At 47.9% G+C, this 15,158-nt stretch overlaps 1 protein-coding gene across 2 annotated transcripts in view; it reads left to right on the forward strand.

Moving 5' to 3' along the window:
- Positions 1-15,158, forward strand: part of PAPPA (pappalysin 1) — a 240,100-nt gene that overhangs the window by 156,672 nt on the left and 68,270 nt on the right. For both annotated transcript variants that reach the window (XM_001926753.8, XM_084993952.1), the window contains one exon: positions 14,643-14,756. In XM_001926753.8, coding sequence (XP_001926788.6) covers positions 14,643-14,756 — 114 coding nt within the window. The remainder of the gene's footprint in view (positions 1-14,642; positions 14,757-15,158) is intronic.

The raw sequence follows: 15,158 nt of genomic DNA on the forward strand, positions 1-15,158 counted from the left end.
GAAATCTGCTGTGGGGGGCGGTGGACACGGAAGTCAGCAGTGCCCATTGGACATTTGATGGGCCACGGCCCCAATTTGCATATCACGATCACTGTCCCTGCCTCTGAAATCTGTAAAGAAAGACCAGAGAGAAATGCCACCCTCATCGCTCAGGACGAGAGTCCTTATTTGAGCTTCAGGATCAAGCAGGACATCAGTAAAAGCCTAAGCAACCCCTGTCCTCCTGTCCGTCAGTGCATTGCATCCTTTGGAGCCTCCTCCTAGGAGAAGTCATGCTGGAGGCGGCCCTGGTCAGAACAAAGAGGGGAGGCAGTCCCTCAGTGGTTTCCAGCCCTGCCCTTCCTCAGCAGGGTTATGAGGGGATCTGAAATCCCTGAGGTCTGCGGTGAAGGGCAGGACCCAGGGACCCGGCGCTCTGCGGGATCACCTTGGCATCATGCGAGGTTCCCTGCAGGTGATGTGATGCCTGATTCATCTTGGTCATGACTTGGCATGCACAAATCTTTATTGGGAAAGCAGGAGAAGAGGAGAAACGGGAGGAGGGGAGGAAAACCCCAAAAGAACAACCTGAAAACACCTAGTTTTATGAACTTGAGAAAGCCTTGTTCTTTTAACCTGGAGATGTTTTTAAGTGAAAAATCACTCCTTTGACCTTTCTTGAATAGGCCAGTGTGGTCAAGACAGCCATTAACCACCACTCACCTATCCTTGACCAAGGGTTTTGGTGACCAGGTACTGAGCTTGGATGTGGTCACTGCTTTCCTGATTAACCCATGAAAGTCTCAGGGCTCTCGGGCTGGTGAAGAAGAGGTCTGGAGGATTCAGACCTGGGACATGGTGCTTCAGTCTGGGTAGCTCTGAGCTGAGTTTGGAGATTTGGTGTTTCGGGGGCTCTGCTCCCGAGTCGGCCGTGTTTCCTAATTCCATTCTAGACAGAGCTGCAGAGAGGGCATTTTAGAATAACGCTAACTGGACCTGTGCTCTCAGTCTTTGGCATCTGATTTTCTACCCAGGCAGTGCGAGATTTAGAGTGACAGGATTGCCCCATCCTGTTCTAGAATTAGGGTATTCTGATCTAGAACCCGAAGTGTTTCCATGCTCAAGGTACTGTTTTAGGACTGGCAGGGCCCTTGGGCTCTGAAATACGAATCTCGATGCTTCCGGATTCATATCTGAAGCTGGCGATGCCTCAGGATTTTCTTGTTATGCTGGCAGTATCTCTGGGTTTCTATCCAGAGTTGAGTGAACATTCTTTTTTTTTTTCCCCCTGCTCTCCAGGTTAAAGATAATTAGATGCTCTTATGCAAGGAATGATAGAGATTATATTTTTTTAAATTTTTTAAATTTTTTGCTTTTCAGGGCTACACTTACGGTATATGGAAATGCCTAGGCTAGGGGTCGAGTTGGAGCTACAGCTGCCAGCCTATGCCATGGCCACAGCAATGGGGGATCTGAGCCGCATCTGCAACCTACACCACAGCTCACGGCAATGCCTGATCCTTAACCCACTGGGTGAGGCCAGAGATCGACCCCGCATCCTCATGGATCCTAGTAGGGTTCATGACCACTGAGCCACGATGGGAACTCCTGAGTGAATATTCTGATTGAGGTTAATAACACCCTCTTGATGGGATCCAGAGTCTAAGAGACTTTTTTATCCTGATCTAGAATCCATGAAAGGTCATTCATTGTTTTCAGTACAAATGTTGAGGGGAAAAAAAAAAAAAAAAGAGAGAGAGAGATTTGGAAACACAGAAAGCTAGTTATGTGTGTTTGTTTGTTTGTTTTTTAATGTGCTCAGAACTGTGGTTGCAGGAAGATTCTGCATCCCAATCGTTATCCTTCATGCCTCTGCTATTGACATCATCTGGGAAACCGGGTTTGTCATGGCTCAGCTGTGGCCCAGTTTTTCCCCTTCTCTTGCCTCTTTTCTCCAGCCCCTGCTCTCCAGAGCCCACTTGGCCTGAAGATTCTTCATTTCAGACCAAGCCCTCAGCAGTAGACTGGCTAGGAACTTTCTTTCTTTCTTTCTTACTTTTAGGGTTTTTTTTTTTTTGTTTTTTTTGTTTTTTTTGTTTTTTTTTTTTTTACAGTTGATTTAAAATAGTCTGTCCATTTCTGTTGTACAGCAAAGTGACCCAGTTATACATATCTACATTCTTTTTCTCATCTGTCTTCCATCACGTTCTGTCACAAGTGCTTGGTTATGGGTGCCTTTGCTCTACCTCAGAACCTCATTGCCCATCCATTCTGAATATAGAGCTTGCATCTACTAACCCCAAACTCCCTACCAACTCCTCCCCCTTGGCAACCACAAGCCTGTTCTTTATGTCTGTGAGTTTGTTTCTGTTCTGTAGATAAGTTCATTTGTGCCATGTCTTAGATTCCACATATAAGTGGTATCACATGGTATTTGTCTTTCTCTTTCTGACATACTTCACGTGGTATGAGAATCTCTAGGTCTTATTCGTGTTGCTGCAAAAGGCAGTATTTTGGAACTTTCTTCTCCATGCCCTTCCCTCGTCCTGCATGGACCTTGAACTCAGACCCTCACCAAGTTGTGGTCTGAGTGTTTGCTTAGTGCTGTCCTTTACCTGCCACCCCATCCACCTGGGGCAGAGGGGCTGGGAGCTATGATGGGAGCAGGGATTTTATCTTCATGGCCTGTTTTTTCCTCTCTGGAATCCATTTTTCTCATGTAGACCACAGGAGGTAAAGCACTTCGCTCATAATAAGGGCTTTGTAGATGTATCTATTGAATGAGTGCCTGAATGAATGAATGAGTTACTGAGAGAGAAATGGAAGAACAATCTGAGCCTTGGCGGGAAAAATCTAGCACATCTTCCAAAAGCTAACTGAGAACTCAGAGCCCCAAACCCCTGTTCCTCACCCCTAAAGAATTTTAAGAAGGTCCCATAACCCACTCCTAACCCTGTCAGCCTTTAACTGTCGGAGGAGACGCATGTGCTGTGAAGTCACCCGCAGACCATCTGGCCTGGGATCCTGAGCTCCTCCTCTGCTACGGGAGATTACGTAAGCTGGGCAGCAGCCTCCAGATGTTAGCAGTTTCTGCTCATTTTTTTCCCTCCCTTTTCAACAACAATAATAATAATTAAAACAAACACAGGCCTCATCCCTTACCCGCACCCCTGAAATTACAAACAGGTGGGCCTAGATGCCCTTCCTGTCCAGAGGCCTGGTCTCTCAGCCCAGTCCCCAGCCTCAGCAAGGCCTTGCCCTGTGCTGAGCCGGGCAGCAGGCCGGCCACCCTGTGGCTTAGGCCCCGGGCCCCTGAGCGGCACATGGCTCTGTCATGAGAAGGCCCCGTGCTGGACGTTCCCTTCTCTGGCTCCCACCCCCAAAGCCTTGGCCTCCAACTTAAATGGATGTATTTTGGAGGACGAGGTGGCTTAAGAGATTAGTAATGAGATCCTGAGTCTTTCACTGCTGGGTCAGGAGTTCAGAGGCGGGCCTGGGTGACTGGTGAATGGCGTAATTACGGAGACAGGGAGCAGGCCTGTGGAGGGCCCGTGTGAAATGAGCCCAGCCAGGCCTTTCAAGGGACGAGTTGTCAGCAGCACAAAAGCCGACCGCCACATCCGACACTAATCACTCTCCCTTGTTAGAGGATTTACTGGCTGCAGGAGCCCAAGCCCCCTGCCCAGTGCCTCCTCAAAACGGGTGTCTGGGTCCCGGGGATGGGCATGCCCTGAGGCCTGGCTCTCCTGTCTCTGAGGTTGGGGGTGAGCTGATGCCCCCGGCTGGAGTGGTGAAAATGAACATTTCGTACGAAGTCGGTGGGTGACCTGGGTCCTTTAATTATCGCTAGCACTGCCACGGTGATCGTCGATTCTTTCCTCTTCCTGGGCCTTGGTTTTCCCATCTGAAAATGGGCGATGTGCACTCCCTTTCAAGGTGACAGGGGGATGTAGTTGATGGAGGTGAAAGCAGCTGGGTCCTCACCTTCATTGCCATTCTTGTCTCTTTCTCAGGATCACCATTTATACTAGGTGGGCCTCAGTTTGCTCATCTGTGTAATAGGTAGACCTACAGTGACACAGGCAGGAATCAGTCCCAGGTGTGACGTTCCTGACAGGTGTGGCTCAGGGATGCCATTTACCCCCTTTGAACCGTAGGCTCCTTGCCTGTAGAGGAAGTGAGGATGGGGATTCCTGCCTTACACAGGAAGGTAAGGATCTGTCATACCTGGATCACAGTTGCTGGTCAGAGTTGCTGGCCTAAGAGAATACTTGGTCTCTCCATCTATCATGATGCTTTCTCAGGCTGCTTGCATGAACTTTTGCCTAGAAGAAGGTCGGGACATCCAGTTTCTGCCCCCTTGAAATCCTGTGCTTCTGTCCGTAAGCCATTGAATGAGTAGTCCCCAAGAATGAATTCTGTGACTCAGACTCATTCCTCTCCTAAGAAATGTGGATTCCCCCACCTGTAAAAATGTTAGCATGCTGTAGAACAGGGATGTCTTACATGATGTCTTTCCTCCTTTTACCTTGAAAGCCCAGGCTTCTTTTCCATGACCATTTGATCAAGCCAGGAGTTTGCATCCCAAACCACAGGATTCCAGACATGTGGGGAGGGGCAGGGCAGGAGGATTCTAAACCCCTAAGGAGTGTGAAATGCCTAACATGCTAGGGACAGACCCTGGAGGCAGTGGGGTACTGATCACCCCAGAGCCGAGCCCCAAGGCCGGAGGGAGGGCATCTCGTGCCAAGTTGTCTTATCTGCAAGTGTCTGCTGCGTGGAGGCCTGAGGTCTGCTGCTATTTCCAGAACTCTGGGTGGGAGAAAGGAGCTGTCTCCACACACCCACCCTGTGCAAGGAAATGCTTCTTTGCTTGATTGTCTGTCCATGCCAAAGAATAAACCCGGAGAGTGAAAGAAAGCCAGGCCAGCCCTCCCCCCCGTCCTTCTGTCTTATTAAGGCAGGCATCAAAGGGGAACACTGCTCTGGGGGCCAAAGGAAAGTGATAATTGTTTCTAATGTCTGGTCAAGAAAGCCTGGCTTTTTTCCCTTTCTCTCTCTCTCTTCCTCTCTCCCTCCCCCTCCCCCCACTCCTCTCTCTCACTTACTATTAAGTGTGTAAAAAGGAGGTTGGAAGAGGGGGTTGAAAGTGAAAATGTGTGTATATGCTCTGTAATGCAGTTGCCTGTAAAGTTTGTGTTTATATGTTTAGAGGGTCAGTTTGGAATAAGGGCCATAGGATGGAGGTCAGGATGGGCCTAGCATTAGGGAAGAGAGCCCAGGTGGCAGAGGGCTACAGTGAAAGAGGCCCTGACCTAGAGTCGAAACATTTGGTTTGTCTGTGTTCATGTCGCCTTAAGGGAGACAAGGCGTGTGGAACGCGTGTTAGAAAGCCTGATATATATATAGTCAAGGATCATTTCTTGTGATGCTTGTTAGTTCATTCTTTATTCAACTGAATATTTGCTTAGTGCTTACTCTATGCCTTCTCTGCTCTTCATATTGAAGATGTAATGGGTAAGACCTCCTTCTTACCCTTAACAAGCTAACAGCCAAGTTCAAGGACTGCAGATACGTTCATCCCCTGGGCCAATCCTGGCCAGTCCTGAGTGGCTCAGCAGAAGGTTTTGTTGAGATGGATTTAGACTCAGAGGAGCAGCTTGCACTGTTTAAGGGTACCTGTCCTGAGCAAGAGGTGGGGGCACACGTTTGTCTCAGCTGGTCCTGTGGGCTCAAGGGCTGTTGTATCTCCTTTAGCCCTCAGCCTCAATTTCTCTAGGGTGGTTTTAAAGATTAAATGAAATAATGAAATCAGACAGGCTCTGGAGTGCATTATACTGATGAGAGCAATCGCCACACATACCAGTTCTTATTGCCATCGGCTTGTTTTTTTATTTTTTGTCTTTTCTAGGGCCGCACCCGTGGCACATGGAGGTTCCCAGGCTAGGGGTCGAATCGGAGCTGTAGCCGCTGGCCTACGCCAGAGCCACAGCAATGCGGGATCCGCCTGCGTTGGCAACCTACGCCACAGCTCACGGCAACGCCGGATCCTTAACCCATTGATCGAGGCCAGGGATCGAACCCGCAACCTCATGGTTCCTAGTCGGATTCGTTAACCACTGAGCCACGACAGGAACTCCATCATTGGCTTATTGACAGCACATCAACTCCATGTGAGCCTGGGTGGTAGACGCATCTGGCTGCCACGCCTTCTAGGCCCGTGAATGAATGTCGGGTCTCCTGGTGTCTTCCAGGCTTCAGATGATCATTATTATCTCTGAGCACTGGTCTAGACCCGCAGAGAACTGGGCTTCTGAATCAAATGTGTCACCCCAGAACTGTGTGTGTAGCCTTGGAAAAGCCGCATCCGTTCAACATAGGTCACATTCACTGAGCCCTGCCCAGTGACCTGCACTAGACACCAGTGAAAGGGAGAGATAAATCAGGCCTAGGCACTGTCCTCAAGGCTCACTCGTGGAGACAGCTGGACAGACAGGAACCCACAATGCCAAGTGTTACACAAAAGCTATGACCAAGAGTTCTTGGGAAGCCCTGCCGCAGGGTGAGAAGGGGCTGGACTTTGAGTCAGACCGCTTGGCGTTGACCTTTAAGCCACAGAGGAGTGACCAATGCTTTCCAAACCTCAGGGTCCTTATCTCTAAAACAGGGACAAAACCCCGTTACTCCTTGGGGTTATTATGAGGGCGAAAGGAGGCAGGGCCAGCACTGGGAAGCCCTCTTTAAGACCTGGTGCCCTTTCCCTGCTGCATAGGAGTTCTGAGGGGGGAGCAGCATGTTTTCTGAGGAACAGCCAAGCCAGCTTTAGAGAGGCAGCTTCATTTCACCTGGGCCAGTCTGTGTCCCGGCCACCCGAGGCCCTTTAGCCATGGTTGTGGCCCCACATGATGCCCGCCAGCAGGCTCTCCCTCCGGCAGTCTTCATATCAAGGAACTCTGCCTCCACCTCTGCAACCTTGCGATTCTTGGGGAAATAACTTGGCATTGGATCTGTAAGCCCAAGGTTAAAATGTGGCCTAAATAGAAATATTCCCAAACCCTGCCTGGGGAGCGTGTGTGTGTGTGTGTGTGTGTGTGTGTGTGTGTGTGTGTGTACAGACATGTATGTGCTTGTGTGTGTTGTTATTGTTCACGCATACCCCACCGTCCCCCCTTCCTAGTCCTTTTCCTCTTTTTTTCTTTGAGGCCCCTTCCCGGTCCCTTCGGATTGAAAGAGGAAATTGGAGAGGATGGGCTAGAGGTTTGACGAGCACTTCCTCCCTCCTGTGATTGACAAAAGGGCATGTAAATCTGCAAAAGTGAAATTCAATAGAAACCTCATGGCATCTCCCCTGTGTGGGAAAATACCAGAACTCCCACTCCCCCTCTTCTCTCTACCTCCCCCGCCTTTGTGTACATCGTGTGTGGGTGGAAGATAAACTGGATTTAAAAAACCCTTTGAAAGCAAGACATCGTTAACTCCTTTAATTGAAAGCAGTCTTCTGCAAGGGAGGAGGTTTGGAGGGGGGCGCTGGATATAGTGGCTGGCAGTGCCTGGAGTGGACGAAAGTCCCCACCACAGAGGCCTCTGCTTCTGTCAGCAGAGGGCTGTCCCAGAGGACCTCCCAGCGTACCTTCCAGCCAGTCTTTCTGTTCCCTGCCTATCTATTGGATGTGATGGCTGGAATCAGACCTCTGAGGACCTTCCCAGCTCAAACATCCAATGACCTCAAAGCCCTAGAAGAACTTACAGGTCTTTTTCAGCATGTACAGAAAGAAGAAGAAGAAGAAAACAGAAAACATATTGCTGGTGTGGCTGCAGTCAACTTTTATGTTACTTCTCCAGTTGTCTTAGAAAAGGTGACTATAGCTTTTGGCCTCAGCGTATTAGAGATGTGGGACCCATGAGTCAGCTCAGGCCCACAAGAGGCTCACACCTCACTGCAGAGCCAATATTGTCTTCAAGAGCAGACACTGAAAGAAGCTGGGCATCAAAAGCTGGCGGAATGTCAGAACAGAAAAGCCGTCTGAGGATTCATCTCTCCCCAAGTGGGAGGAATGAGTGTCGGAGGAAGTAAGCAACTGAGAAGCAACAAGAACAAATCTCAAGTCCATCCTCCATAGCAGCCCCAAGCCATATGTAGGCAGGCCCTTTTCAAGCTATATCTACAGTTAAGAGTGGGGGCTGAGTTTGTACCTGGACTTGAATTCTGGTCCTACTAACTAGCTGTGTGACCTTAGGCAAACTCCTAGGCTTCAATATCCTCATTTATTAAGTGGGTGTGATAATAGTACCTGTCTTACAGACTTGTCATTGAAGAACGCATGGTGTACACATGGCGTCCTGAAAACAGTGCCCAGCATAGAAAAGGCACTCAGTGTTCATGGCTGCTGTTATTGTGGTTCACTGGGTACCTCTCGTGTCGGCTCTGCTGGGCAGTCTGCTAGGACATATTGGAGGATACATAAAGCGTGGCTCTCACCTTGGAAGTCTTCAGAGTTTAAAGGGATAAGACTGGGCTCTAAACAACTCTAATCCGACTTGACAAGTGCAGTAATGGAGGTATATATAAAGAACTCTATGGACACATAAGAGGGAGCAGTTAATTCTGCCTGGGGGGTGGGCAATTGCTTTCAGAGGAGGGGTGATATTTGAGACTGGCTTTGAAGTGTGTGTAGTATTTCACGAAATGGGCAGCCCTGTGCATTGGAGGGAATGAGGGTGGGATGGGGGGACCTCTAGGCACAAGCATCACGGTGGCAGAGTCCCCGGCATGTGAGAAAGGAGCACCGATGTGTTCCTGCCTGGGTGCCTGCTGCTGTGAGGGCAGGGAGAGCAGCTGGCAGTGGGGGAGGGGGGTGGGGGGCTGACACCAGCTCCTGGAGCCCTTGGTGAGCTGTATCTAGGGAGTTTTCTGTCCTGCGGGCCACGGGCAGCCATGGAGGGGGTGATGAGGAGCAGGGCGAGATGATGAACTTTTCACTTTGGGAAGTCGATTATGGGGAGAGTGGTAAAGGGTACCCTCCTCTCCATCAGAGGGAGCAGAGGTTTTGACTGAGACCATCAACAACCGTGGTGCCTTGTGACTTGGGTGCTCGCAATATGGAGTCAGAGGGATCAGAGTCCAGCATCTAGCTGTCATGCACGACTGGATATATGACCTTGAAAGAGTTATTGAAAGCCTCCATGCCTCATTGCCTCATCAGAAAATTGGGATAAGTCCAATGTCACTGAGCAATTGTGAGGATTGCCTGATAGTGTGACCATGAGACCTTGGTGGATATTATTACTGTGCATGTCTGGATCCCAGGGCAACCACTACACTTTATGGGGAAACAGGGTTGGGGAGATGTCCTTCTGATAAGTAATACCCAGAACTGGCCCAGGTCCGGTCCCCTGTTTCTCTTCGGTGGTATTTGAAGTAAGCACAGATATTTCTGAAGATGACAGAGAGTTGAAGGGAGTATGCTAAAGATGAGAGGCTCTGGGTCAGGGTCAAGGGGAAAAAGTGGTCACTCACCCCTTGGTTCCCGTGGCGCTAAGACGCGGGTGAAAGGCAGTGACCTGCTCAGCTTCTATCAAAGACCTGGGGTTGGGCTTCCTGCAGAAGAGAGTGACGTGGCACCAGAACTCCTGCTGTGAATTCTTGGGGGTGGGGTAAAGAACTTGCTGGAGAAGGTCCTGCACAACAAAGGTAGGATTGAGAGGGTGCAGAACATAGGTGATGAAAGGGCACTGGTTCTGGGAGCCGGAACACATGCTTTCATATCAGTTTTGCCGCTTACTTGCTGTGCTGTGTTATGCAAGACACCTGCCCTCCCTCAACCACTGAAAAAGGAATGGTCTCAGTATATAACCTGTTTAAGTTCCTCTAGCACTAAAACTCTAAAAGAAGGAAGCCTATAGGCATTGCTGCTTTGAGGAAAGCATAAGAGAGATGCAGCCTGACATCTGACCCTGACGATTGGGAAGAGTCTGTCCAAAGGTGAACTGGGCTGTCTATAACTGGAGGTGAGTTCTCTGCCCATGGAATAATCCAGAAGATGCTGGATAGTTCCTCCTCCAACCCTGAAAAGACCTGAGTGAGAGTGCTTGCCAGCCCAAACACATCTGCTCTTTGCCTAGCAATATTATATGAATTTCTCTTTCTCTCCCCTTCAAGAGCTCACTTATTTATTAATGTATTCAGTCATTCAGTGAATACCAATATTTTAGCCGCCATTCAAAACAATATTTGTTTTATTTCATTTTGTCATGATGAGAACACTGAGAAATCTATCCTCTTAAGTTTTTATGAGTACAGTACCATAATGACTGGAGGTACGATATTGTACAGCAGATCTGTAAAATGTAATCATCTTGCTTAACTGAAACTTTATTGTTGATTTATATATATATAAGTTGATGAGCAACTCCTTTTCGTCTCTCCCTGCAACTCCCAGCAACTACCATTCTGCTCTTTGATGCTGTGGGTTTGACTATTTTAGATACTTCATACAAGTGGAATTATGCAGTATTTGTCCTTTTGCGACTGTCTTACTGCACTTAGCATAATGTTCTCCAGGTTCCTCTATGTAGTCAGATACAGCAGGGTTTCCTGTTTTAAGGCTTCATATCATATGCCATTGGGCGTGTACCCCACGTGTTGTTTACCCATTTATCAGCTGATGGCATTTAGGTCGTTTCCACATCCTGGCTGCAGGAAACATGGGAGGAGGCAATGAGGAAGGATCCACTTCAGCCTGAGGTGCCCCCCTCTTTATCTCTAGAGGAACTTGAAGCCTAGAGGCTGCCAATGTTTCTAGAGCCTCTGGGATGTGTGCCACACGCCAGGGAATTCTGTCACAGGAGGAATCCGACCTCATTTGTTCCAGTGTGATAGAGAGGGAGGGGGTAAAAAGGTCACTGTGTCTCTGAGGCTGGGGGGCAGGATAGCGCCCTTGGCATCACCTGAAGGATTTGTGTGTGCGAGAGCAGAGAAGTGGAGGAGGTCAGAGTGGCTCTGAGTGGGATTTGAGAGAGGTGCATGTTGGGAAGGGAGAGGGAGCGAGGCTGGGGAGGTCACTGAAGAAACTGGAGGAAGGGAGGTGATGGCTGGAGAGAAACTTGGGGCGAGGGTAGGAGAGCTTTTGTCCACGTGGGATGTGCAATGTAACTCTCTTGCTTTTTCCCTCACACGGTGTTCAATAAGGTCTGTGCTGCCCCGGGATACTTTTTACAAGTGGATTTGCTTTTTTTTAGAAGGTGCAAAAGAGTGTATAGATGAAAGCAGGACATCCCCATTGAATCAGCGACCTTGGGATGACACTTAGATGTGTGGCCAGGCTTTTGGCCAAGGGCAAGGCTCTTCTTCTCTTGGGGAGAGCTCAGTGTGCCACACACCTTCCATAAGTGGCTGCTGAATGAGCAAATTCACTCAACGTCTGGAAAAGCAGGAAACTTGTGAGTGTTTGCTTCCTCCTTGCACTGAAGCCTCCTCCCACCCCCACCTCCCCCAGCAACATAGATGGTTTTAGGATCAGCTGGGGCTTTGGGCAAAGGTTCAGCTGGATTTGTTTGTTCCTTTCTGATCCACTTTGACTGTTCCTGGTCAGGATCGCAGCCAGCCTGAAACAAACACAAAAATAGGAAAACAGAATAAAATAACGGCAGCATGTTCCTCTGAAGCCCTGCTTAGTGCTGCAAGAGCTGAAGAGATAAGATGAAATTGTGTTTAAGTAATAAGAGGGCTTTGGTGTTGGAGACTTCTCTGACCGTGAATGCTGTAGATGCAAAGATAAGCCTGGCTCCCGCAGTCCAGAGATGCTCTCCGCCACGCTCTGCTGGGGGACTGGCATCGAAGAACACGAGAGGAAAGAATTCCAAAATGATACATGTCGAATTGCTGGCCTGGATTTCAAATGCCATAGAGAGTTTATGCAAAGTCTCGCACTGTTGTAAAATGTAACACAATCCACTGGCAGATCTGCCTAAGCTCGGTCTCAGTTGTTTTTGAGAAGAATAAATAAACTTGAAAAAGTCTTCCAGGCCATTAACATGGCTATGTTTTACCCAGAACCTCCTCAGTATTGGGCTTCTAGAGCTTTGAATAGCTGAAGCCATCACCTAATTCCTGGCCAGTGAGAGGGTTGATTTTTGGCACCTTGTCTCTCCTTAGGAAGTCACCTGTGACATTCAGGAAACTAATACTGTATTCCCAAGACCCACTGACACCTTGGGGAGGAGAGAGGGGAACTTTGGCAGTAAACAAGTTTCAGTCCTTTTTCCCGTGTTTTTAAAGCAATGAAGCTCTTAAGTGAAACATTACAAGGCAGCGGGATATATAAAACAGATACGTGGAGATGCTCTGGTTGAAACAATGGAGCAGAAACTAGGCAGATCTTCCCACATCCCGGTGCCCAGACTGACATCACCAAGGAAGCCTAGGAATTCACCTTGAAAACCTACGACCCTGTCCACATCCAAATGTGAAGGATAAACCAAGGTCCAAAGAGGGGAGATGACTAGCCCACAGTTACATGTCATATTTGGAGAGAGCTTGAACCAGAACTAGGTCTCTTAATCCAGCTCACCTCTGTGGAACTTCTGAGGTGACAAGGTGATTCTCCAAAGTTGGTTAGGAAACTTAACTTCTTCTATTTGAGGTTTCAAGAATGAACTGAAGATACTACCATTAAGGAAAACTGGATGAAGCATACATGGAACTCTTGGAATCATCTTTACAAGTTTTCTGTAAATAGAAAATGACTCCAAAAACAGAGTTTATTTTTTTAAAAAAGCATCGTAGCTTGCAGTTGTGGATTTGAGTGCAGCCATGTGTTTTAGTTTGGCTTTGATGAGTGAACTTGATGGGTAACTTTTCCACACTATTTTAAATTCTTCTATGCTTGTCTGTGTGAATCCCTGGGTATAGCCTTGCCTTACGTGATTTTTGTAAATGACATCATAATATACTTATCCACTTAATTGTTCTTTTTTATTCATTTAGTGTTATGCTTTGGCAATCTCTCTATGTCGGTATCTGTGAACTAACAAATAGGGTTTCCGGTTTATTTGCCAAGGGCTCACACTGAAGTGGGCGTTAAATATTGTTAGTATCATCCCAAAGTAGGAATCTCATTCATTCCTCCAATACTCTGTGGCTTATAGAATCCTATCCTGTGAATATGTCATAATGAATTCCTTCCTTCTTCAACAGGTAAGCATGTAAACTCTCCCTCATCTTTTGTTACTGTAGATATTGCTGGAATGGATAGTTTTGATCCTTGTATATGTATTTTCTTTTTGTTTACATGTGTGTGTTTGTTTTGTATGATGGAGATTTGATTCACTCTCTCTCTCACTCTTTTTTTAATGGCTGCACCTGTGGCATATGGAAGTTTGAAGGCCAGGGATCAAATTGGAGGTGCAGCCGAGCCCTACATCACAGCCACAGCAACACTGGTTCCTTAACTCACTGAGCGAGGCCAGGGATCAAACCCACATCCTCACAGAGAGAACGCTGGGTCCTTAACCCACTGAGCCACAATGGGAACTCCAGATTTTCTCTCTCTCTCTTTTTTTTTTTTCCTCATAGCTTATAAGACCTTAGCATTCTCAAGGTTAACCTTTAACTTTTTAGATGAGTACCCTGAGACCCACACATGTAGAAGGACAGGCCCAAGTTCCCAGGGAAGATTATGAGAGGAATCACGTAAGAAATGCGAGGAAAAGCACTGATTTGAAATGACCTCCTGCAAAAAGTCTGACCCATCTCAAGAATATCTCAGCTGTTCCTCTCCTTTTCCATCATAGCTCTTTTCTGTTCTCCAGTCTGTACTTGTGGATGCCTATGTGATTACTCAACAAGTCTGCACACACCATCACACTAAGCTCCTCAGACTCTGCCTTGTCTGCCTTCTTGTCCCAGAGTGCTTGGTGAATAGCAGTTGCTCAGTAAATATTATTTGAATGAATGATGGAACCAACAGAATGGACACACAAGAAACTCTTCCGTTTGAAGAATCCTACGTGTCTGTCATGCTTCGTGCTTTCATATTTCTTTTCGTACTATTTGCTGTATCTGTCATTGAGAATGAGTATGTGTGTGAAGCTGATTTTCCTTGAGGAGATCAAATGGTGGAGCTGATTTTCGTTGAAGGAAGCGAATGTTCATACTGTTAGAGTCTTTGCTCTGTCATTAGTGAAGCTCTCAGCCCAATTTACACATCTGTTCTAAAGTGGTCTGCTTTTGATTCAAGAGTCTGTGAGATCCCACCCCTCAAGCCTGCCTTTGCTGTCACCTTCCCTAAGCTCTAATAATACCTGGCAGCTTATCACAACCTAATCATTCTGGGTTTCTGTTCTCCTCTGAGCCTTTGCTTCTGTTCCCTCTACATGCAATGCCCTTCCCTTTAGAGCTGCCTTATTCTTCTAGACTCCCCTCCAGTGTCCCCTCCTCCCAGATTTGTTCCCATGAGAATTTCTCTGACATCTCTGCCACTGACACTTGTTATCTGTTCTTTCTTTATCGACATCGAAGACTTTCTCTTCTATATTAGAATGTGGGCTCCTGGAATAGACTCTTCCTGCGGAGTCAAGAACAAAATAGTAATATTTCGTCAAGCTGAATTTAGTTCAACCTCTGAGATCCGGCAAAACACGCGTGTTCCTTTGTCTTTTTCCAGGTGTGTCGAACCAAGGTGATAGATCTCAGCGAAGGCATTTCTCAGCACGCCTGGTACCCTTGCACCATCCCCTACCCGTACTCCCAGGTGGCTCAGACCACTTTTTGGCTCCGGGTAAGTCAAAGGTGTGAGAGCCTTAGAATCCCCAGCCCACCCAGGAAGCACCGCCTCCCATGACCCTTCCTCAGAAGGACTTTGTCTTCCCGCTGAGGCTGTTAAATGTAAGGACAAAGAACACCACAGTTAGCAGTGGGCAGCTCCCTGCAATGGAATCCTTTGATTGCTTTTCGGATGCCCTCAGGCACTCTGGTTTTGGCTAAGAGTTTAGATACCTCTTGTCTGTCTGGAGCCACCATCAGTGTTCCAGGCCCTTACGTTGTCTCCTTAAAGTCTTCACTGATCCCCACAGAGAGAAGTAACCATCCTTTCCCCTCTGTCCTCCATGCGTGGTCATCTGCCAGCTGGCTCTTGTCACATGGTGTTCCATGGTAGTCTGTGGGCCCATCTTCCTGAGTA

Source organism: Sus scrofa, chromosome 1 (genome assembly GCF_054392235.1).
Source record: "Sus scrofa isolate SSC_HxYL_T2T_F1_AM1 chromosome 1, Sscrofa_HxYL_maternal_Yorkshire_Landrace_v2.0, whole genome shotgun sequence".
Taxonomy (NCBI): Eukaryota; Metazoa; Chordata; class Mammalia; order Artiodactyla; family Suidae; genus Sus; species Sus scrofa.